At 42.2% G+C, this 22874-nt stretch overlaps 1 protein-coding gene across 1 annotated transcript in view; it reads left to right on the top strand.

Annotated features, from left to right (window-relative positions):
* LOC138760449 (potassium channel subfamily K member 12-like) overlaps window positions 1–7989 on the top strand; it is a 96477-nt gene extending 88488 nt beyond the window's left edge. Inside the window, exon 2 of the mRNA XM_069931043.1 lies at window positions 4284–7989. Coding sequence (XP_069787144.1) covers window positions 4284–5182 — 899 coding nt within the window. The 3' untranslated portion in view covers window positions 5183–7989. The remainder of the gene's footprint in view (window positions 1–4283) is intronic.
* The last annotated feature ends 14885 nt before the right edge of the window (window positions 7990–22874 follow it).

A 22874-nucleotide genomic window follows, 5' to 3' on the forward strand; every position in this document is an offset into this window, starting at 1 on the left:
CATGCTAAAGGCCCTCCGCAGGTGCCTGGGCCTGTCCTCTTATTACTCGCAGTGGGTCCCTCACTTCTCGGACAAGGTCTGTCCACTGGCCCAAGCCACAACTTTTTCCCTCCCATCTGAGGCTCAGACAGACTTCACCCTCATCAGGCAAGACATCGTGGATGAGGACCACTTTCCAGGTGGAGAGCGATGTCTCCGAGGTGGCCCTCGCTGCTACCCTCAACCAAGGTGGGCGCTCCGTCACCTTCTTCTCCAGGACCCTCCACGGCTCCGAGCTAGGGCACTCTGCCATTGAAAAGGAGGCCCAGGCGATTGTGGAAACTGTCCGCCACTGGTGCCACTACCTGGCCGGCAGGAGATTCACGCTTTCATGCTCCTCACACACCAGTGGGCCGTGGCGTTCATGTTTAACACTACCCACAAGAGCAAGATAAAGAACGACAAGATATTGCGCTGGAGAGTTGAGCTGGCAACCTACAGCTTCGACATCCAGTACTGCCCTGGGAAGTTTAATGACTCCCCCGATGCCCTCTCTCGCACCTGCACATCTATGCATGACGTTAGGTTGGAGGCATTGCATGAGTCCCTCTGCCATCCGTGCGTCACCTGGTTGTACCATTTTGTTAAGTCCCAAAATCTGCCGTACACCATCAGGGACATCAGGGACATGACCGAGGCCTGTCGGGTCTGTGCGGAGTGTAAATCCTGTTTCTTCCACACCCCCACCCCCCACAGGCCCAGGTTGTACAGGCTACTCCGCCTTTCGAGCGTCTCGCCGTAGTCTTCAAAGGGCCCACGCCTTCCACAAACCAAAACATCTACTTCCTCACGATAGTGGACAAGTACTCTCGCTTCCCTTTCGCCATCCATTGTCCGGACACCTCCATGGCCACTGTAATCAGGGTCTTTGGGCAGATTTTCACTATGTTTGGCTACCCTGCCTTCATCCACAGCAACCGGGGTCTAGTTTCATGAGTGATGAGCTGTGCCAGTATCTGACGGCGAGGGGCATCGTGACCAGTCACACAATAAGCTATAACCTGAGAGGCAATGGGAAAGTGGAACGTGAGAATGGGGTGGTCTAGAAGGCAGTCCTCCTAGCTCTCAGGTCAAAAAGGTGGGCCGTTGAGTTCTGGCAGGACGCCTTGCCCAAGGCTCTCCATGCCATTTGGTCACTGCTGTGCACAGCTACCAACGAGACTCCTTATGAACACCTGTTCTCATTTCCGGAGGTTGGCGACTGGAATGTCACTCCCAGCATGGCTCACTTCCCCAGGACCGGTGCTTCTGCATAAGCATGTACGGACACACAAGGCCGAATCCCTGGTGGAGCAGGTTTTCCTCCTTCATACAAATCATAACCATGCTTACGTTAGGTTTGGCAGTGGCAGGGAGGACACCATCTCAACCAGGGACCTGGCACCAGCAGGAGCACCCACCACACCACGCCACCCTCCAACCCAGGATGATGCTGACCGGGCATACATCCCCATCTCCAGGCAGCTATGGGGCACGCAGAGCCTCTTTGACCACCAGGGGCCCGCTTCAGCCTTAGGAGAGGAACCTGCCCCCCACCCATCCAATACAACCCGCATACGTCGACCCCGGCCCCTTGACCACCCCTCCGTGCGGCACCACACCAGTCACACACACCACTGTCGCCAACCCCCCCCACTTCCCCTCTGACCAGTAACCAGGACCCAGACCTACGACGGTCACAGAGACCCCGGCAGCCGCCAAATCGTCTCAACCTGTAAATATTGTATGTACATAGTGGGTGCAATTTTTTTTGTACTGCCCCCCCGGGACAATTTTAAGGGGATGAATGTGGTGGTACACCACCGGCCTACTGCAGGGAGAAACCTCTGTACCTGCAGGAGTATAAGGGGACAGGACAACACCTGGCCGGCTGTCAATCAAGCCCCATCCGGTCGGGTGTCAATCACCCTCCGGGATATAAGCCGCTCCGCTGGCCTCCCAAGGTCTCACACAGAGTTGCTGCAGCCACAGCCAGTCTGGCTCTGTGGAAGTCTTTGTGGATTAAAGCCTGTTGTACAGTCTTTACCTTGTGTGTCTCTGATTCTGTCTAACAGCACACCACAGATAGTATAGACAGGAGGGACTGAAGGGTAACACATAACATTTAATATTTCACACAAGCACAACACAAGTCACAGCCCAGCGATAATTCGATACATTGGAAGAAATGTGGGAAGGTTTGTCAAAGACTGTCCCAGAATTTGATACATATGCAAAGACATTGTGACTTTGAAAGGGAGAACCATTCTGACAGCTGGAGAGAAAGCAGCTTTTTGAAGCAGCTTTTGTGGCTAGCCCCATTTGTGCAGAATTCAGAGCAAAGCATGCTCTGTGAATTACTGGGCCTTTACGGAGGATTGACCTGAATCAGGAGGGTCTTTTTTGGAAGTAAAAAGTTTTTATTGTGACTAACAGTGAAGGTCACTTGGAGAGACTGCTTCATTTTAAGTGTGGCTAGCAGTGAAGGTACTTGGAGAGACCAGTGCTAGGGACTTGGAAGCTTCATGGAGGCCACCCAGTTCGAGCTTTGCCTACAAAAGAATCAGGAGTGCTGTGACCACAGTTTGTGTGGATAGATATTTCTTCAAAGGCAACACAAGAAGAATTTGTGAGTCTGTAGCTGCCACAACTCCAGTCTTCCCATCAGTTCAATGTTAATTCTGGGCATCAAATTCCAAAGGCCTACGCCTCAACCTGAATTGGAAGTTATGGAAGGACGGACACACACACACACACACACACACACTCACACACACACACACACACACACACACACACACACACACACACACACACACACACACACACACACACACACACACACACACACACACACACACACACACACACACACCTGCGCATAGATGTAGTGCTAAGGATAGTTTAAAAGTTAAGGCTATAGTTTAAGAGTTAGAAATAAAATGTTTTAAAATTAAACACTGTATCCTATTGCTGCTTCTTACACGTGGTTGAAAACATTCAAATAAAACCTATTGTGAGAATTGTCCATTGGTATGTATCTTTTAACTTACTGGATTTAAATTGTAACTTGGCTGCAATTTTTGGTTGAAATTGTTAAGTCTATGTAAAGTTTCAGAGAATAATATGAGAATGAGAATCAGAATTTGTTGTCATGAACAAGTCATGAAACTTGGAGTTTTGCAACAAAATCATAGTGCAAACATTCATATTATGAACTATCTTGCAACACTAATATATATTAAAAAAAATAAAATTAGTAGTGCATGAAAAGTAAAGCAGTGCCTTTAGTTCATTGATCATTCAGGAATTGATGGCCACGGGGAAGAAGCTGTCCTTGTGAGTGCATGTCTCTAAGTTCCTGTACTTCTTTCCTGATGGTAGCAGAGTGAAGAGGGCATGACCTAGGTGGTGGGAGTCTTTGAGGATAGAGGATGCTTTTTTAAGACACCGCCTCATGTAGATGCCCTTGATGGAGTGAAATTTGGTGCCTGTGATATCACAAGTCGAGTTAACAACCATTTGGAGTTTTTTCTTGCCCTGAGATTTTGGACCTCTATACCAGACAGTGATGCAACCAGCCAGATGCTCTCCACAGTACACCTGTAGAAGTTTTCGAGAGTCTTTGGTGACATACCGAATGTTAAATGAAATCTGATGCAAATCTGGCAAAGATTTTTAAAGGCCATTGGACAAACCAATATCTTTTGCAGAAAGTGAAAAGTTAGAAAGAGGAATGCATGAAGTTTAATTCAATTTTAACCTTGGCAGAATTTGCTAGATACTATTCTCTAAATGAGCCTCTCAAAATGCTACAAGTTCTACAAAAAGTTCAAGTGGTATTGTTACTATTCAATGTGAGCCTTTGAATAACTTGTTCTTCCTCCTCTTGTGTCCACCCATGAAAGTCATGGATCGTCTCACTGGTGAGCACTATGGAATTGGTTTATTTGGTGAATGGTGACAGCAGGACTGTAGTCAGTGAGATTCATGTGTTGGTGATGTAGATGCTTCCGATTTGGCAGTTAGTGCAGGAAATACTTAATGAGTACAATTTTTGTTTAAGAGTTTGGGGAAACAGGCTGCTTGTACTAAACAAACCACTGTATGGCCTTAAATTAAGTTAGTATTGAGGCCATTAGTAGCTTTGTCGAATCGCTAATCTGATCTAGGATATTTATTAAATGACTCCCACTGCTTGTTCAAGAGATTGTAGGTGTGAATGAGAAAGCCATAAATTCTGCCTTTTTTCTTTGTTGTTTTAGGTTTTGGCATGACAACTCCAGCAACTGTGGCAGGAAAAGTGTTTCTGATATTTTATGGCCTTCTTGGATGCGCGGGAACCATTCTGTTTTTCAACCTCTTTCTCGAGCGCATCATTACCCTGCTGGCTTTCATCATGAAAGCATGTTACCAGAGGCAGCTGCAGAATAAAGACCTGCTGCCTCCCGTCATTGGCCGGCAACCTACCCTCATGGATGTGGCCAGCTTGACTGGATGGAAGCCATCTGTGTACTACGTCATGCTGATCCTTGGGATTGCTGCTGTTCTCATCTCCTGCTGCGCTTCCGCAATGTACACGCCAGTGGAAGGATGGAATTACACCGACTCACTGTACTTCTGCTTTGTCACATTCAGTACTATTGGCTTTGGGGATCTTGTCAGCAGTCAGAATGCAGCCTATACAAATCAGGGATTGTACAGATTTGGTAATTTTGTATTCATACTGTTGGGGGTGTGCTGTATCTATTCACTCTTCAATGTCATCTCCATTGTGATCAAGCAGTTCCTCAACTGGTTACTGAAGAAACTGGAATGTAGCTGCTGCCCAAGGTGTCGGAAAGGAAAGATGCATGGTGGAAGGCGTAATGCAATCACGCCAGGACAATCACGGATCCGTAGGAACCACGTCTCCGTGGAAACGGAGGGACCGTGCGACAGTGATGCAGAGGGAAGGAGGCTCTCTGGGGAAATGATTTCCATGAGGGACCTGATGGCCTCCAATAAGGTGTCACTTGCTATCCTTCAGAAGCAGCTGTCAGAAACTGCCAACGGTTACCCCCGGACAGTTTGTGTCAACACAAGACAGAACGGCTTCTCAGGAGGGGTGGGGCCTTTAGCCATCATGAATAACAGATTAGCAGAAACCAGTGAAAGCAGGTAATAACTAAAAGATGGTCACATCAAGGTGGTCGGATCTCGTTCAGCAAATATCAATAGCCACTCATGCTGGAGTCTTCTGCAGCTCAGCTTCGTGATGCCCTCAGAGAGTCGTGCATTTCACTCCACAGAGATTCCATTACCTAAGGCTAGAGTTTTCCTCTCAATTTACGGGATATATCCTCCCTAATTGTTGATTGCAGTATTATCTAGAAGATTTAAATGTTTCCCTGCAATAGGTAAGAATTCCCAGTTTAATCAAGATTGAACCAGCTTGTTCAAAGGGTCTCTAAATTTCCAATATCTGATCTTTTAATCATTAAAGAAATATGTTTCATGAGGAAATTCCACTTCGTATTTAAACTAAGGTGCAACACGTCCTTAATGTCTGTGCACTTTGGTCTCTGATGTTACAATAAGGGTTGGATTTGTTTTATTTGAAAGCTGACATTGGGCAGGTGTGCAATGCCCTCAGAGTACTGGGAATTATACATTATTCAAATATTAGTTACACCAGTGAGCTGAAAATCAAGTGGCAGAAAGTATTATAAAGTGCAGTACGCAGAGTAAAATGAGCTTAAGTCCCAATAAACAGGACAAGGACACACTCAGGGCTCACGGAAATGCAAATAGAACAGATTAAACAATTAATCAATTTGGATTCTGGCCCGTTTTAACACTGTGAACCAACTATACCCCTCCCACTGAAACAAACACATGTGCCTCTCCTGCAACTCAAAGTGTTGATTATTGTCCCTTTGTGGCTTCGGCAAAACAATGTGAAATCAAGTTGAAAAGCTCACTAGGAATCTGTGAGTAGTTGGCCAGTCTGCATGTAGAACGTGAATTAAATGCCAAGCAAGTTTCTCACAACAGAGGCACTTTGGGTTAGACAACAAATACTGGCTTTTCCAATGATGGCCACATTCCGTTCATGAATAAACAGTGATTGTTGTTCTGGATGATACTTGAAAAACCAATAACAATCTTGTTAAGGTCTGCCCGTACACAACTGAGGTGATTTGAAATTGTTGTTCATAGGTAAGTTGTCTGAGGAAAATTTGGAAGGAAAAGAACTTTGGTCCCAGTCCAAGTTTAATTAGATGCAAATTTTTTCTAAATAGGCAGATACCATTTCCACTTGTTTTGAGCAGGGGATTTTATAAATAGGCAGACTGAAATTCTACATGATTTGAAGCCCCAAAGTGTAACTTTGAAATGGAAATGCATGAAACATCTACCATTTATCAGTGGTCTGACCAGTTACATTGAACCATCCATACAATAGTACATTGTAGAGCGGGAACTGTTCCTCAGGACATCAAAGGAGGAGGATGATTTGGCTGTTTGAGTCTGCTCTGCCATTCAATAGGATATTGGCTCACTCTTTTCCACAAATCCAACAAAAACCTGACTTTCCCCCCACCTTCAACACCCTGAACTCCTGCTCTCCCACACTCATTCAGCTGCTAGAGATGGTTGGAGGCAGGAATTCAGGTGTGGTATTGTCCTTTTGAATGGCAACACAACCTTTGTCTACATGAATAAATATTGTCATATAAACACGATTACTGGATTTGCCCAAGATGAAATTTTAAACAAGTGGTCATCGTAACCATGTTTATTCCCTTTACACTACTTTTGGTTAGTAGGATTTTTCCAATTGTGCCTACTTGAAATATCTCCAAAAATGTCAAACAGTAGTTTTGAAGTTGAATAAATTTAGCTGAATTTCTGAGTTGGACAAGCCATGGACATAAAAATAGTAATGTAGAGATGAAGGCATTTGCTTGAATGTTATTCAGTTTTGTTCCACTTGACAAAGATGTTTAGTGCAAAAGAATCTATTGCTTCCAATGTACTTTAGCCATATCCTTAAAAGGATTTACCTGCTACAATAGTCTGCCAATTTCCATCTGTTGTAGTCTCCGTCACTGAGATTTCAAATGTAGCACCAATTGGTGTTGAATGTGAGGACTTTTACCATATCTTGGCCAATATTTCCATGATACCAGAATGCAATAATAGGTCAAAAGAAAACGCTATTGATCGTAACCATTTGCGACATCCATGCTGTCAGTGAACAGCCAATTTAGTTTGAAATGCACAGAGATCTGTAAAAGAAGAGGAAAACAAAAATTGACAAACCATCGCAGGACCTCAAAGTGATGACTGAAAATGTGCTGGGAAAAAAGTATGCTGAAGCTTTCGGGACAAGGCTGAAGGTGTCAGTGGGAAGAGTAGAACATTCTATTAGGTCAAAGAGCACATCAGAGACCAGAGAGAAGTTGGAAAAGACTCTACGACATGCAAATGGTGAGGCACTAGAATGCTCATTTGAAGGGCGTACTTAAAGGATTATTCTCTTGAGTAACCACTGACCTCCAAATAAAACAAGTGAATATAAGTCACAAGGCCTAATATAGAATTGAAGATCTTTCAAAGGCAGTGAAAATAATTAATGTATTGTTACAAAAGCAAAATAGTGGAGATGAATTGAAATGCTTGAATTCAGCAGATCATGCAACATTAGTGCACAGATAAAGCTAATCTTTCAGGTCAATAACCTTGGATCTGAAGTCCGATGAAGATGAAAGATCATCAATTTGGAATGTTAACTCTGTTTCTCTTGCCATAGATTCTGTCTAACCTGCTGAATATATTTGGCATTTCTATATTTCATGCCAAAGTTAATTTCTAATATTTTTATGATTGAAGGCGAATGTGTCCCGAATATCAGAGCAATGAATCCAGAAGGACTCTGGAAGAAGATGATGTAAAATATCATTAGTACATGAAGCAGTGCATAGGATGGGGAGCTGCTGATGGAGTGAGGCTGGTACGTAATCACGGACTCTTCAGTTTTGTGCGGTGCGATACACTCAATTGTTGAAAGTGATTCAGAGTTGACTCAATTAAAGTGAAGTATCTGAATGGAGAAGGCTTTGGGGATAATAATATTCCTTCTGCTATCTTCACAGAGCAAAGAAAACATTTTGGTCATCATGTTACAATGTATGTGAACCATCGTCATCTGAATCAGCAACTGAAATACAGGCTCTTTGCATCCATTACTTGTCATTGAGGTTATGGCATTGCAGAGATGCACTATTCTGTCCTCAGATGAGTGAGCCTCGTAAGGAAATGGTCCCCAGTGATCTGGAGAAGCAATTTAGCATTCACCTGACAGGGCTGGCATTTCTAGGCCAGTACATAGTCCTGTTTGATTTATCATAGCCGCTACATAAGAAAGCATGGATCTCTCTCGCAACTGAGCAATAGTTGCACATAGATGGAAGTTAGTCTCAGATAAGTTTTCTTAATTGTTGACAGCAAGTCAACAGCCAAACACTATTGCTATACCTCAGCCAGCAAGTAATTCTGAATAAGTAGTAAAAATATGCCGAATTGCTTGAATCACAAAGGGTCATTCAAAGCCCCTCAGAAAAAAAGCCTGTTGAGTCTTTCACCGCATGTCTTCAACATCTCATGTACTCCACCAGAATATGAATTTGGTTCTAATTAAAATCTTGCACTATGAATATAATCTGTGATCTGTGATTCTTTCACTGTGCCTGAAATAGTTTTTTTTTCATTTTATGTAAAGTGTAAAACAGGTGATAGCAATTCATTACCTTGCCAGATTTGAATTGGATTGGGATTGAAATAAAACAAGAAAGATGGGTGGTTTTTCCACATTTCCCATAAGTCATGAAAGGAGATGATTTTGACCCACGGAGCCTATGCCAGTTCACTGGGCAGCCCCAACACCCCCACCCACCCCTCCCCCCCATCCAATTTTCCATATTTTCTCCTCAACTCTCTCCCAGATTCTATCATTCAGGGCAATTTGCAAAGATAAATAAACCTACAGGTCTTTGGAAAGTGGGAGGAACAGAAGCACCTAGGGGAGTCCTTGTGGTCAGAGGGAGAACATCTAAACTTCACTCCAGCAGCAACTGAGGTCAGGATTGAACCCATTTGCTGAAGCTGTGAGACCATGCCATTATGCTGCCCTCCTATGTGTTGATGCTACTTTTTTTTTTCTTTTTCTCTTTGGCTTGGCTTCGCGGACGAAGATTTATGGAGGGGGTAAAAGTCCACGTCAGCTGCAGGCTCATTTGTGGCTGACAAGTCCGATGCGGGACAGGCAGACACGGTTGCAGCGGCTGCAGGGGAAAATTGGTGGGTTGGGGTTGGGTGTTGGGTTTTTCCTCCTTTGCCTTTTGTCAGTGAGGTGGGCTCTGCGGTCTTCTTCAAAGGAGGTTGCTGCCCGCCGAACTGTGAGGCGCCAAGATCCACGGTTTGAGGCGATATGAGCCCACTGGCGGTGGTCAATGTGGCAGGCACCAAGAGATTTCTTTAGGCAGTCCTTGTACCTTTTCTTTGGTGCACCTCTGTCACGGTGGCCAGTGGAGAGCTCGCCATATAACACGATCTTGGGAAGGCGATGGTCCTCCATTCTGGAGATGTGACCCATCCAGCGCAGCTGGATCTTCAGCAGCGTGGACTCGATGCTGTCGACCTCTGCCATCTCGAGTACTCGAGTTGATGCTACTAAGTTTACATTAACCCACAAGGTACTCCAGTATGTGTTTTCAAAACACAAAGTGAACTTTTGCAGCACATTGCTTGGTGCCCCTTACAGAAAGAGAAAAAGAATCAAAAGAGCGTCCCTTCAGAGTCACAGAGAATCCGTGGATTCGCTTCCAGCACTCCCGCAACCTCTGCTCCTGCACACACCTGTTCTATTTATTGGCAACCCAAGCTCCAGGTCCAAACCTCTGATACAATCAGGAAGCCTTCAGTGCCCCAGGCCCCTTGGGATCCTCTCCTTTTCAATATCTGATTCTCATGAGCCAGTCTCCACCAGCCCGCAGCCTAGTGTGCCGTCCTTCAACTACAAATGGCCAGCAGCCTGTGTGAGCCCTTCAGCCGCAGAGCCCCCCGCTGGTCCACAGCTGTGGTCAATATCCTGTAGGGTCATCTCCTATCCTACTACTTCTCCTTGGAGGGTGTTCTCCATTTTCCTGATGCCCTGTATCAGTCAACTGCCTTCCCAGAGTTTGCAAACCCTCATGGTCACTGCTGAGGACAGGCAGTCCCACCTTGGGGACACACCCCAAGGTTTCAAGATTCAAAATAAAAATATCATCAGCTCCTTGAACAGGCCATTTAAAGCCTGTTCAGAGCTGTCCGCATTAGTACTAGGCAGTAGAACCCTGTGGAGCAGTGCTGTGTCTCTGATCCCTGCTTTCCCTGGTCCAGACTAGCAGCAGTGCTACTGTTACAGCACCTCCGGCAGTGCAAGATTCAAGATTCTTTTATGTATTAATACACAAATTGCAATAAAAACAAAATTCATCAACTATTGCCTGCCATAAAAGACACACGAAAAGTTGACACTAGCATAGCCTGATGCGCCAAAACTAAAGAGAAAGAGTTCCTTCAGAGACACCAAATGCTCGTGGGTTCACCTGGATTCTGTTGCTGCATGGTCTCCTGTTCGATCCATTGGCAACCCTAAGCTCCCAGATTGAAACCTCCAAAACAATTGAGAAACTGTCAATGCCCAAGGCCCTCTTGGGACCCATTCTTGCCCTTGGCTCCATCTCAAATCCTAGTCTTGATACCTGGTTTCCAAGAGCCAGTCTCCAGCGACCTGCAGCCAGATTTGATCATGTCACTCAACTTTGCTTTCTCTGACATTTTTGCTATGTTACTGGTGTCTTGAACTCGGAGTTGTTGGAGGCATCCATCTCTTGACTGATGGGATCATCTTGATTTAATCATTATCTGGCGCCTTAAGCATTTGTAAGACTCACTTCAGGAGTAAATTCAAACTGGCAATCTTCAAGCAAACTCATCAATCTTTGTGAGATAGTTCTTGGATTTGTATATCTCCATTATGACTTTGAAATTCTATTCTCACTTCTTACATGCCTGGTCACATCATCTTTTCATGCAAATGAAACTTCTGCCTATTATAGCATGTTTTGTTGTATTAACTTTGTTTTATTCCTTTTCTTCCATTTCCCTTCTAAATTAGTCTGAACCAGACATAATGAATCCTGAGTTCTCAGTCTGTCATAATTATTCAGCGCAAAAGGAATGCTGTGAGCTGATACTTCATCGTGATACTGCCAACATTGTTTCTTTAGTCCCTTCTTTACTGTACATGCAGATCTTTCAGTTTCTTGATTTGAGGTTAGGCTGTAAGGAGAAGTGATGTTACATTCAATTTCTTTTCATGAACTGTTCAAACTGCAAAGATTGAAACTGTGGACCATTATTTAATGCAACGTCTTCAGGAATACCATGTGTTACTTGTGGTGATATGTAATTACACCACTAGGTCACCGGGGGTCATCCCGGTGACCTTGTATATAAAGCAGTCCAGAGCTATTGTCTAGCCTTCCAGGTTCGTCTTGCAGAAAGACAAGACCTCTTAGAGTACATATTAGTTTATTAAAGCTGTCTTATACTCGCACTGCTGGTGTGGTTATTGTCAGTACATTACTGAGTTCCTTTTGTATGGTTTGTGATGCTTGAACAGATTAGATGAGAATGACCTAGATCCATCTTGAATAGCTGTCAGCCAGCTTCAAAACTTTCTCCCTTCATTTTCCACAATCATCTCATGGGCCTGCTCTCCAATTAAGTTTGGAGTGGTGCTGTGTGTCGTTGTGCTCTGCAGTCCTGGTGAACTTTGCACCAGCTCACTAGCTTTCCCAGCTTCTTGTCCATACGGCGTCAAAAAGCTAAACCTCAAAATACTGCCTTGCATTCACTATAACTAAACACTTGGGATTGAGTTCTTCCACAATCCTGCTTTGTAGTTCTTTGGCTATAATCACTCCACATAATACAGACATAATTTGTGAACAGTTTATAGCTTCTGTGAAAGGCTTTATATTCTCATTCATAATCTGTCTATTTCCCAGGGTGTGTTTATGCACTCCTTTTGAAACTATTTTTGATGGGCATTCCTTGTCAATTAAACATTCAAATCCTGGGAAGAGTTTTTTCCTTCACTATAGCAATGATTTTTAAAAATTACTTTACAACATATATGAAGCCAGACATTCTCATCAAAAATGTAGCAGGGTGTAGGTTAATCGGATGTAATTTATGCAACACGGACTCGCAGGGCTGAATTGGCCTGTAACCAGGCTGTATATCTAATTTTTAAAAAATCAGTATTGGGCTGTGATGGATGTTGTCCATTCACACCAACACTTCATGTTGTTCTGATTTGTTTAACTCCTCATAAGTTTGAAAAAGTTGGTTTGACATTTAGTTTAATGTATAAGTGATCATTATATCCTTTAAAATTTTTATACAAATTTTATCTTAGTATTGCCTCAGATTCAGCGTGATTCAGAAATCATATAATTGTGGCTGCAATCCCAATCCCTTGGCTTTCCTACCCACCCTGCTCAGCTATGTTGCCCATGGTGCCATGTGGGCATTGGTCCATCTCTGAGAGACATCACCTACTGTTACAACTCCATGAAGAACGCTTAACCAAGCCACACCAAGATCGCACTTTGGCAAGTCTGATCACCTGACTGTCTTCTACTCCTGGTGTACAAGCAGGAGCTGAGGATTACAGCACCAGTGGTGAAGATGGCAAAAGTATGGTCAAGGGAGGTGGAGGAGTGTCTGCAAGACTGCTTTGAATCAGTGGACTGGAACATATTGAAGAACTCATCCATAGACTTGAATAAATATGCAGCAGGTGTCACCGACTTTATCAAGACCTGCGTGGATGAGTGTGTGCCCATGCGCACATACCCTGTGTTCTCCAACCAGAAGCTCTGGATGAAGCAAAGAATTTGCAACGTGCTGAGGGCGAGAACAAGGGTGTTTAAGGCCGGGAATCAAGATCTTTACAAGAAGTCCTGGTTTGACCTGCGGAAGATCATCTCTGAAGCAAAGTGGCAATTCCAGAGGAAGCTAGAGACAGAGACAGATACACGACAGACTAGGGCAGGGAGTGCAGGCCATTGCAGCCTCCAGTGCAAGGGCGAACACTGTAGATGGCTGTGATTCTTCAGTACCCAATGAGCTGAACACCTCCTTTAACCACTTGGAGAAGAAACAGTGCCTACTAGAATCCCTGAAAAGGCAGAGGACCCTGTGATATCTGCCTCTGAGGGCAACATCAGAACATCATTCAAGAGGGTGAACCCTCACAAGGTCTCAGGCCCAGATGGCGTACCTGGCAGGATACTGAAAATCTCCGCCAACCAACTAGCCAGAGCATTCACAGACATTTTACAATCTCTCATTGTGGCAGTCAGAGGTTTCCACCAGTTTTAAAAGGGCATCAATCATCCCGGTACCCAAGAAGAGTAGTGTGAGCTACCTCAACGGCTACTGCCCAGTAGCACCAACTTCTGCTGTGATTAAATGCTTTGGGAGGCTGGTCATGACCAGATTTAACATGTACCTAAGCAAAGATCTTTGCCCCCTGCAATTCACCTGTCATCACAATCGCTCCACAGCAGATGCAACATCTCTGGCTCTCCACTCAGCTTTGGATCACCTCGAAAACAGCATTTCATATGTATTGTTGTTCTTCATTGACTACAGCTCGGCCTTCAACATCATTATTCCCTCAGTGCTGGTCAATAAACTCTAGGCCTCTGTACCTCCCTCTGCAACAGATTCCTTGACTTTCTCATTGGAAGACCACAGTCAGTACGAATTGGAAACAACATCTCCTCCTCACTGATCATCCACACAGGCACACCCCAAGGATGCGTGCTTAGCCAACTGCTCTACTCTTTATACACCCATGACTGTGTGGCCAGGCACAATTCCAATGCTATCTATAAGTCTTCCAATGACACCACAGTTGTTGGCAGAATCACAAATAGCAATGAGGAAATGTACAGGAGGGAGGTAGATCAGCTCGTTGAATGGTGTAATGACAACAACCTTGCGTTTAACATCAGCAAAACCAAGGAGATGATTGTGGACTTCAGGAGGAAGTCCCAGGAACATGACACAGTCCTCATTGAGGGCTCAGTAGTGGAGAGGGTCAAGAACTTCAAGTTCCTGAGTGTTAACATCTCCAAGAATCTGTCCTGAAGCCTCCATGTTGATGCAATAACAAAGAAGGTGAGGTGTCTGAGGAGATTCGATATGCCACCAAAAACTCTCGAAAACTTCTATTGGTGTACCATGGAGAGCATTCTAGCTGGTTGTAACACTGCCTGGTATGAAGGCACCAACTCTCAGGACAAGAATAAACTCCAGAGGCTTGATAACTCAGCCTGCGACATCACAGGCACCAGACTTCACTTCATTGAGGACATCTACATGAGGCGGTGTCTTAAAAAAGAGCCTCTATCCTCAAAGACCTCCAGTGCCCAGGCCATGCCCTATTCACTCTTCAACCATTTGGAAAAAGGTACAGGAGCCTAAAGATGAGCATTCAACAGCACAAGGAGACAGCTTCTTCTCCATTGCCATCAGATTCCAGAATAATCAATGAACCAAAGACACTGCCTTACTTTTCATGCACTATTTTTTATAATTTATAATAAGATGGTTATAATATGTATATTTGCACTATGTTGTTGCTGCAAAACACCAAATTTCACATCTTGTTCATGACAATAAAATTCTGATTCTGAGTATTGAGAACCAAATGCCAGTTAGACAGCCTTTTTGGTTGGTGTATATATTTGGCTGTCACCTAACACTCAATTAAGTTTAAAAAACCCCACCATATTTAAAGAGCAGAGGAACTAAATTTTGACAAGCCATGGACCTTTCCAGAAAATGCAGTGAAGGGAGGATAGTAACATACATGTTATGAGCATAAAGTCTAAGGTCAATTGTTACAGTAAAAGTACCCAACTGATTTCCGGACTGGGCACCGCATGGTGTAGGAAGAAGTGTTAGGTGCTCTGATCAACTTTAAATATTTCCCACTTAATCATCTTTAATCTTAGAACCAAAGTGTCATAAACTTGGTCTCTTCAATACTTAACGTCATTGCTTTTGAAAATGACAACAACTGGAGGAGTTAAAACTGTTAAAAATGGTATCGAGGAGACAGCATCTCTGACTGCAGACTTGGTTTCAGACATGTTGAAAAAGCAAACACAGGAGATAGCACGAGAAATAACTACAGCAGTGAAAGTGAGTCAATGAGAGATTGATTCTAAGCTTGATAAAAGTCCTACAATCAATTTAAGCAATTGAAGATCATTTGGAAAGTGTGGAGGTTGGTTTGGTGTCTGTTAACAACTGTATAGATAAACTAGAAATTTGATATGATGCGTTATGTGCCAGCAACTCCAAGTTAGCCTTGAAGGTGGTTGATTTGGAGAGCAGGGGCAGGTGCCAAAAAGTTCAGATCCTGGGCTTAAAGGAAGATACTGAGATAGGCAAATTAATGATTTCTTCTCAAATTTATTTGTGAAGCTCGTCAGAATAGAAATTTGAAATATCAGGATCAACAAATTAGAATCATTGAAGCTTTCTGCTTTGAAGTTAGGGATGTGGAAAGAATATAGAATGGGAATGGGACCTGTTTCTAATGCGCATGTCCATATATTGTTTATCTTTACAGATAACTTTGTATCTTTCACTTTGATTAAAGATCCTTTCTATAGAATTCTTTATTTGGGAAAAAAAAATTAATTATTCTTTTATTAATATAAGGAGCTATATTAAGATTTACAGTAGAAGTGTGAGAGTTAAATTATATTTTTGAGCTAGTTGCAAACTTGCAACTTTCAGAGTTGGGAAGCTTGGGTGGGAGGGGTTGCTGTTTGGGTTTTATTGGGTTTGCAAGGTTATTTTTGTTTCATGGTTTATACATTCTGTGTTACAGCATGATTTGAAGGTAATGGCTCTTGGAATGGTGACAGACACAAATGGATCATTTTCATAGCATTAATTAACATTAATTAAGAGTCATGATTAACCCAATTAGACTTATATCATGGAATATTAAGGGTATGGATGGTCCTATTAAATGCTGTAGGGTATTTGCTCATGTTAGGCATCTAAAGGCTGATATTATTTTTTTCTTCAAGAAATCCATATCAGGAATTTTGATAAAGATGGGCTCTTTTCTACATGGAGAGACAATGTTTCAATTTTTCTTCTGATGCTAAAATCAAAGGTGTTTCCATTTTAATTAATTAAAACATTCATTATGTACTTCATCTCACTTTATCAAATAATCAAAGACTGTAAATTATTCTTACAGGTAAATTAAATCATAAAATGGTTGTTTTTGCTCATGTATATGCCCCTAACACCGATGAACTGGAATTTTTTCAAAGATTTTTTTCAACCCTATCTGATTTAAGTCAATACTCTCTGGTATTGGGGAGGGGGGAGTGGGGGGATTTTAATTGTTGGCTAAATGCTGCTGTTTTTTTTATAATTTCATATAAAACTACTTCACAAACATATCACAATATTTCAAACTTAATCCAAATTCATGTGGCATTTTATATATAAAAAGAAAACAAAAAAATCGTAATAACTTAGAAAAATCTTCTCTAAAATCCTCCACACAACCTTCTACAGACTAAAAAAAGGACAAGAAAACCACAACAGGACTGCTTCACTTTCCAATACTTTAAACATATATAAATATATATATTCATAGAAACTCATAAGAGAAAGGAAATGTTTGAGATTCATTTAAATTTTAATACCATTAGTTTGTAAATATGGGCTCCATATTTCACAAACAAATGATATTTATCGCTTAAATTGTAAGTAATTTCATCAAATGGAACACAACTCCGAACTTTTGCATTCCCAAATCAATATCCAACTTCCAAGTTATAGCAGTACATTTTCGAGCTATTGCTGAAGCAATTTGAACAAATTTTACTTGATACATATTCAATTTTAATTTTGGTTTAATTCCTCTAACATTGGATAACATTGGATCCTGTGGAAATATAACCAGTTATTTGTTCTAATAAATTATCCAAATCCTAAATGCTGTTCTAGATTGTTCTTCTTCTAAACCTGCTGTTCTAAATCTGCGGATGTAATTCACTCCTTTTTAACAAACTTTGGTATTTCAGATGTTTGTTTTTTTTAATATCCTAACAGCAGAGAATATTCTACTTTTTTTCCAAATGTGCATCATAATTATACTCGGATTGATTATTTATTAATAGATATTCAATTGATTTCACTGACCAAATCATGTGAATAACTGATATCTGATCTTGTTCCTGTTATTTTGGCTTTGAACTTTCCTGATATTCCTCTTATAAAGAGGCATTGGTGTTTTAAATCTACCTTACTTTCAGAAATTTTTTTTTTCAACTTTATGGAAGAGCAGATTCAGTTTTTTCTTCACTACAAATTCATCTCCAAGAATTTCTAACCTGATTACTTGGGACACTATGAAAGCATATCTGAGATGACAAATTATTTCTTATATAGCTAATATAAAGAAGAAGGACTAATAAGGAAAGATTAGATTTGATCAATCAGATTAAACAAATTCACCCACAATATGCACAATTTTTTTTAAAATCTTGATTTATATAAAAGGAGAGTTGAACTTAAAACTAAATTTGATCTTCTTTCAACTTATCTCATTGAACAGCAATTTTTGAGAAGTAAGGGTCAGGTGAAAAATTGGTAAGAGATAATAAAATTGAGATGGAAGATGGTATGCATACTACTAATCATTCTAAAATTAATGATGCATTTACAGAATTCTATACCAGATTGTATACTTCTGAATCTAATAATGATAATACTTCAATGTTGGATTTTCTGGACCTCCTTAATTTGCCTACACTCTCAGGATAAACATGTGAGTTTGGAGGCATCTATTACTCAAGAGGAAATACTTTTTGCAATTTTCTTCTTACAATCTGGTAAATTTCCAAGACTTGATGGGTACCCTGTGGAATTTTATAAATCCTTTTCCATCTCTGAATTGCTTGTGTCCCAACTAAGTTCTGTGCTTAATGACTCATTTAAACAAGGGAATCTTCCATCATTTTGTATTTATCTTATTTTAAATATGGTTCTTACAGAGCTATTTCTTTACTTAATGCAAATAATAAAATTTTGTCTAAACTATTGGCCCAAAGATTGGAGAATATTTTACCATTAATTATTTCTGAAAATCAAACCAGTTTTATTAAAAACCATTATTCTTATTTTAATACGCACCGTTTATTGAGTATTTTATATTTACATCCCACTCATGCCCCTGAAGGTGTTTTCTCTTTGGATCTGGTGGAATGGGATTCTCTATTTGCAACTTTAGAAAAAGTTAATTTTGGACCATGTTTTATTAAATGGATTAAATTGTTATGTTTATGTCCTACTGCCTAAATTATTACTAATTTACAGCAATCTAAACCTTTTAGTCTTCAACTGGATACTCATCAAGGTTATCCTTTAAGTCCTTTACTGTTTGACTTGGTATTAGAACCTCTAGCATTTGCTGTTCATGAAAGTAAAGCTTTTATAGGGATCCATACGAAAGGCATTGAACACAAAGTTTCCTTATATGCAGATGACCTTTTGCTTTTGTACCTAATCCAGATTATTACCAAGCTTTGCTTTTTTATATTACAGGTACACAATCCTTTATCTGGAACCCTTGGGGGACAGTGTGTTCAAAATTTCAGATCTTTCCAGATTTCGGAAAGCCAGATATAAACCCACCCGAATTGTGCTTCAGATTCCACCCCCACTTCCTTCCAGTCGTGCTGCCATCTCCCCCCCCTCGCCCGCCCAACTTCCGCTGCCAGTCTTTCCCCCTCCCTCACCCGCCCAATTCACGCTGCTGGTCTCTTCCCCCTCCTGCCCACCTGACTCGCTCTGCTGGTCTCCCCGCCCCCCCTCTCCCGCACCCTCGCCCACCTGACTCACACTGCCGCCTCTCTCCCCACTTGCCAGATTTTGGAGCTTTCCGGATTTTAGATGTCCAGATAAAGGATTGTGTACCTGTAGACAGTTTTCTGGGTATAAGATAAATCTTCATAAAAGTGAACTTTTATCTTTGAATGGTTCTACATAAGATAATGCAATTTTCCTTTAAGATTGTGAAGGATCAATTTACCTATCTCAGAATTAAAATTACTAGGAGTTATAAAAATCTTTTTAAGGAAATTTTTTCTACTTTATTTAATCAGGTCAAATTCTGCTATCAAGTTGGTGACCTTTATCTACTTCCACAATTGGTCATATTAATTCTATTAAAATGAACATTTTACTCAGATGTTTGTATCTTTTCCAATCTATACCAAATCTTTTTTTTTTACTCGTTGGATTTGATTATATCTTCCTACATATGGCAAGGAAAATTCCCCCGCATAATTAAAGTTCATCATTAAAAAGCTAATGATTTGGCATTTCCAAATTTTAGATTTTATTACTGGGCAGTCAATATACATTATTTGTTTCTTTTGTTACACTTTGATAATCTAATTGACCACCCTCCATGGGTAGAAATGGAACTGCATTTTACTAAAAGTACTTATATGTTGGCAATTTTAGGGTCTTTTATATCCCTTTTTTATATAAACTAACTGATAATCTGATAATTTGACATATTTTGAGAATATGGCACAATTTAGAAGGTATTTTTGATTTCAGAGTTTCTCTCTTTTCCAGACTTTTTATATCTAATCGTCTTTTTCAACCTTCTTTGCAAGATACTGACTTTAATGATTGGCACAGATTGGGTATTAAATGTTTTAAAGACCTTTTTATTCGAAACAATTTTGGTTTCTTTGAACAAACAGTGGTACAATTTAACTTACAAACTTTTTTTTTAATATTTACAAGTTAGATATTTTGTTCAATCTCAGATCCCTGACTTTCTGTGAATTTCTGAGGCAAACAAAAAACATACTTTTTGATTTACAGCTTATTGTAAAGGTTAATTATCTCTTAATTATAATAATTTGCTTGATTTAAGGTAGCCCCATTAGTTAAAATCAAGAACAATTGGGAACAGGATTTGAATCTTTCATTCTCAGATGAGGTGTGGGACTCTATTTGTAATCTGATTAATACAACCTCCCTTTGTGTACGACACTATGTTGCAAATTATAAATGGTCCTTAGAGTACAAATGTCTAAAGTTAAATTGTCTCATTTTTATTCAGATATAAATCCTTTCATGTGACAAATGTAAAATTGGTGATGCTGTAGCAGCCCACTACCTAGCAAGCCAACTAGCACTCAAAATGCCGGACTAACACAGCAAGCACGGAAAGCCCATGCACACTAATGGCCTTCATGGGCCAGGAGCCTGCATAGTGGGAACCATAGCCAATCAAAGGCCAGCTCGCCAGTGACATATCACATCTGCTAGCAGCAGCGGGCAAATCAGGCCCAGTGGCTGGAAGCTGGATCTATAAAAGCAGGGCTGGGGAGATCAATAAATCAGTCTTAACTTCACTTACATTGGTGTGTGTGTTGTTCTTCTCTTGCTCTGCAGTAGTACCTCACTACATTGGTGACCCTGACTGGTCCAAACTTCGTTTGGACCTGAATATAACCAACCCATCTATGCTCCACGCAGTATCTGGACATTTCCATGCAGTATCTGGAGATCGTAACCACTGGTGTGGCTCATGAGTGATATGCTGGCTTTGGCTGAGGGGCACAAGCCTTCCCAGCTCTTTGAGCAGAATTTTTTGGAGCAACAGCCTGAGGGCATCTGACTGCTGCTGGTTGATGAGGACTTCAGTGAGAGCAAAGCAGGACAACAGCATAATGCGAGAGCAAGTCACTAGGCCCTGCACACAGTGACCAACAAGGCTGTATCCATGGACGGAAAGGCAAGTAGACTCTCCAGATGCACAATACTGTTTCTACCACCCACAATGGGGTACAGAGGCCTGCCGATGCCTCCCCCCCACCACCGCGCATTTCAGGGAAAGACCATGGCCATCCGTCGCAAATGGCCACTGTGGCTAGCCTCTTATACCTCTGGGGCACAATCCCAGGTCGGCATTTCCTGGTGGATATGGTCAGCTTACTTCCTCTCAAGTTCCTGAGGATGCCTTCGGACTCAAAAAGCAGCTCAGATGTTTCAGAAGCTGATGGGTGCAGTGGGACAGGATCTCAAGTTTATATTCATCGACCTGGATGATATCCTAGTCACCAGCCAAGACCGCAAAGAGCACCCATCCCACCTGCGACAGTTATGCACCTGCCTGAGCGAATTTGGCCTAACATTCAACCTGGCCAAATGCCAGTTCGGGCTTGAAAACTTCGACTTCCTGGGCCACAGGATTAACAGACATGGAGGAACACCATTGCGGGGAAGACAGAGGCCATCAGGCACTTCACCAAACCTCACACGGTAAAGGGCCTACAAGAATTTGCCTGTATGATTAACTTCTACCACCATTTGAAACCAGCAGCAGACCACATGAGGTGCCCCCTGTTCACATTAATGGCAGGGAAGAAGAAAGAAATCACCTGGAATAAGAAGGCGAAGGAGCCACTGGCCAACACCACATTGCTGGTGCACCCCAGGACAGACCTTCCGACAGCTCACTCGGTGAATGCATCCAGCATGGTGGTCGAAGGATGCTAGAACAATTGGTTGAGGGACAATGGTGGCCTCCGGCTTTCTTCAGTAGGAGCCTTCAACCATCCGAGCTGAAATACAGCACTTTTGACTGAGAGCTCTTAGTGTTATAATTCGCAATCCAACACTTCGGAAGTCTTTACAGATCATAAACCATTGACTTTTGCTTTTAATTAAGTGTCAGACCCGTCGTCGGTTCAGCAGCAGAGACACCTGTAATCCGTGTCAGAATTCACCACCGACGTCGAGGACACAGATGGGAAAACCAGTGTGGTGGCCGATGCTTTATCATGAACAACGGTGCAAAGCATACAGACCCTGTCCCAGGGAATAGATTATATGGCCCTGGCAGAAGCGCAGCAGATGGACCCAGAGATACCAATATATAGGACCACAGTGTCAGGTCTCTGCCTGGAAGATATCCCAGTAGGTCTAGGTAACATTGCACTCCTCTGCAACATATCCATTGGCCACCCTCGCTCCATAATACCCACAGCCTGGAGGTGTCAAGTCTTCGATATGGTACACAACTTGGCATACCTGGCCATCAGGACAACCATTCATACGGTAACCAGCAGATTCCTGTGGCATGGCCTTCAGAAGTAGATCAGCCAGTGGGCCAGATGTCAAAGGTTTAACAGCACACCAGGATAACCCCCTAGTTGTTCGAGCTGGCACGAAGAAGGTTCAGCCAAATACACATAGACATTGTGGGACCACTGCCAGTGTCCCCGGGGGGCGGGGGGTGGCATGGTAATACTGACAATGGTCAATCACTTCACAAGATGCCAGAAGTGTCCTGCTGACAGAGACAATGACCAAGGCCTGTGCAAGAGCCCTGATAAACACTTGGGTGGCAAGGTTTGGAGTTCCAGAACACATGACTTCAGACAGAGGGGCACAGATCACCTCAAGCCTGTGGGCAGTGCTGGCAAACCTACTGGGGACACAGTTCCACCATATTATAGCATATCAGCCTCAGGAAATGGGCTGGTGGAGCGGTTCCACAGACACATAAAATTGGCACTGATGGCTTGGCTCAAGGAACCCAACCGGACAGACGAGCTTCTGTGGATCCTACTGGAGATCCATACAGCCCCCACAGAAGACCTAAACGCCTTTGAAGC

This window comes from Narcine bancroftii, chromosome 4 (genome assembly GCF_036971445.1).
Source record: "Narcine bancroftii isolate sNarBan1 chromosome 4, sNarBan1.hap1, whole genome shotgun sequence".
In the NCBI taxonomy this organism is placed as follows: Eukaryota; Metazoa; Chordata; class Chondrichthyes; order Torpediniformes; family Narcinidae; genus Narcine; species Narcine bancroftii.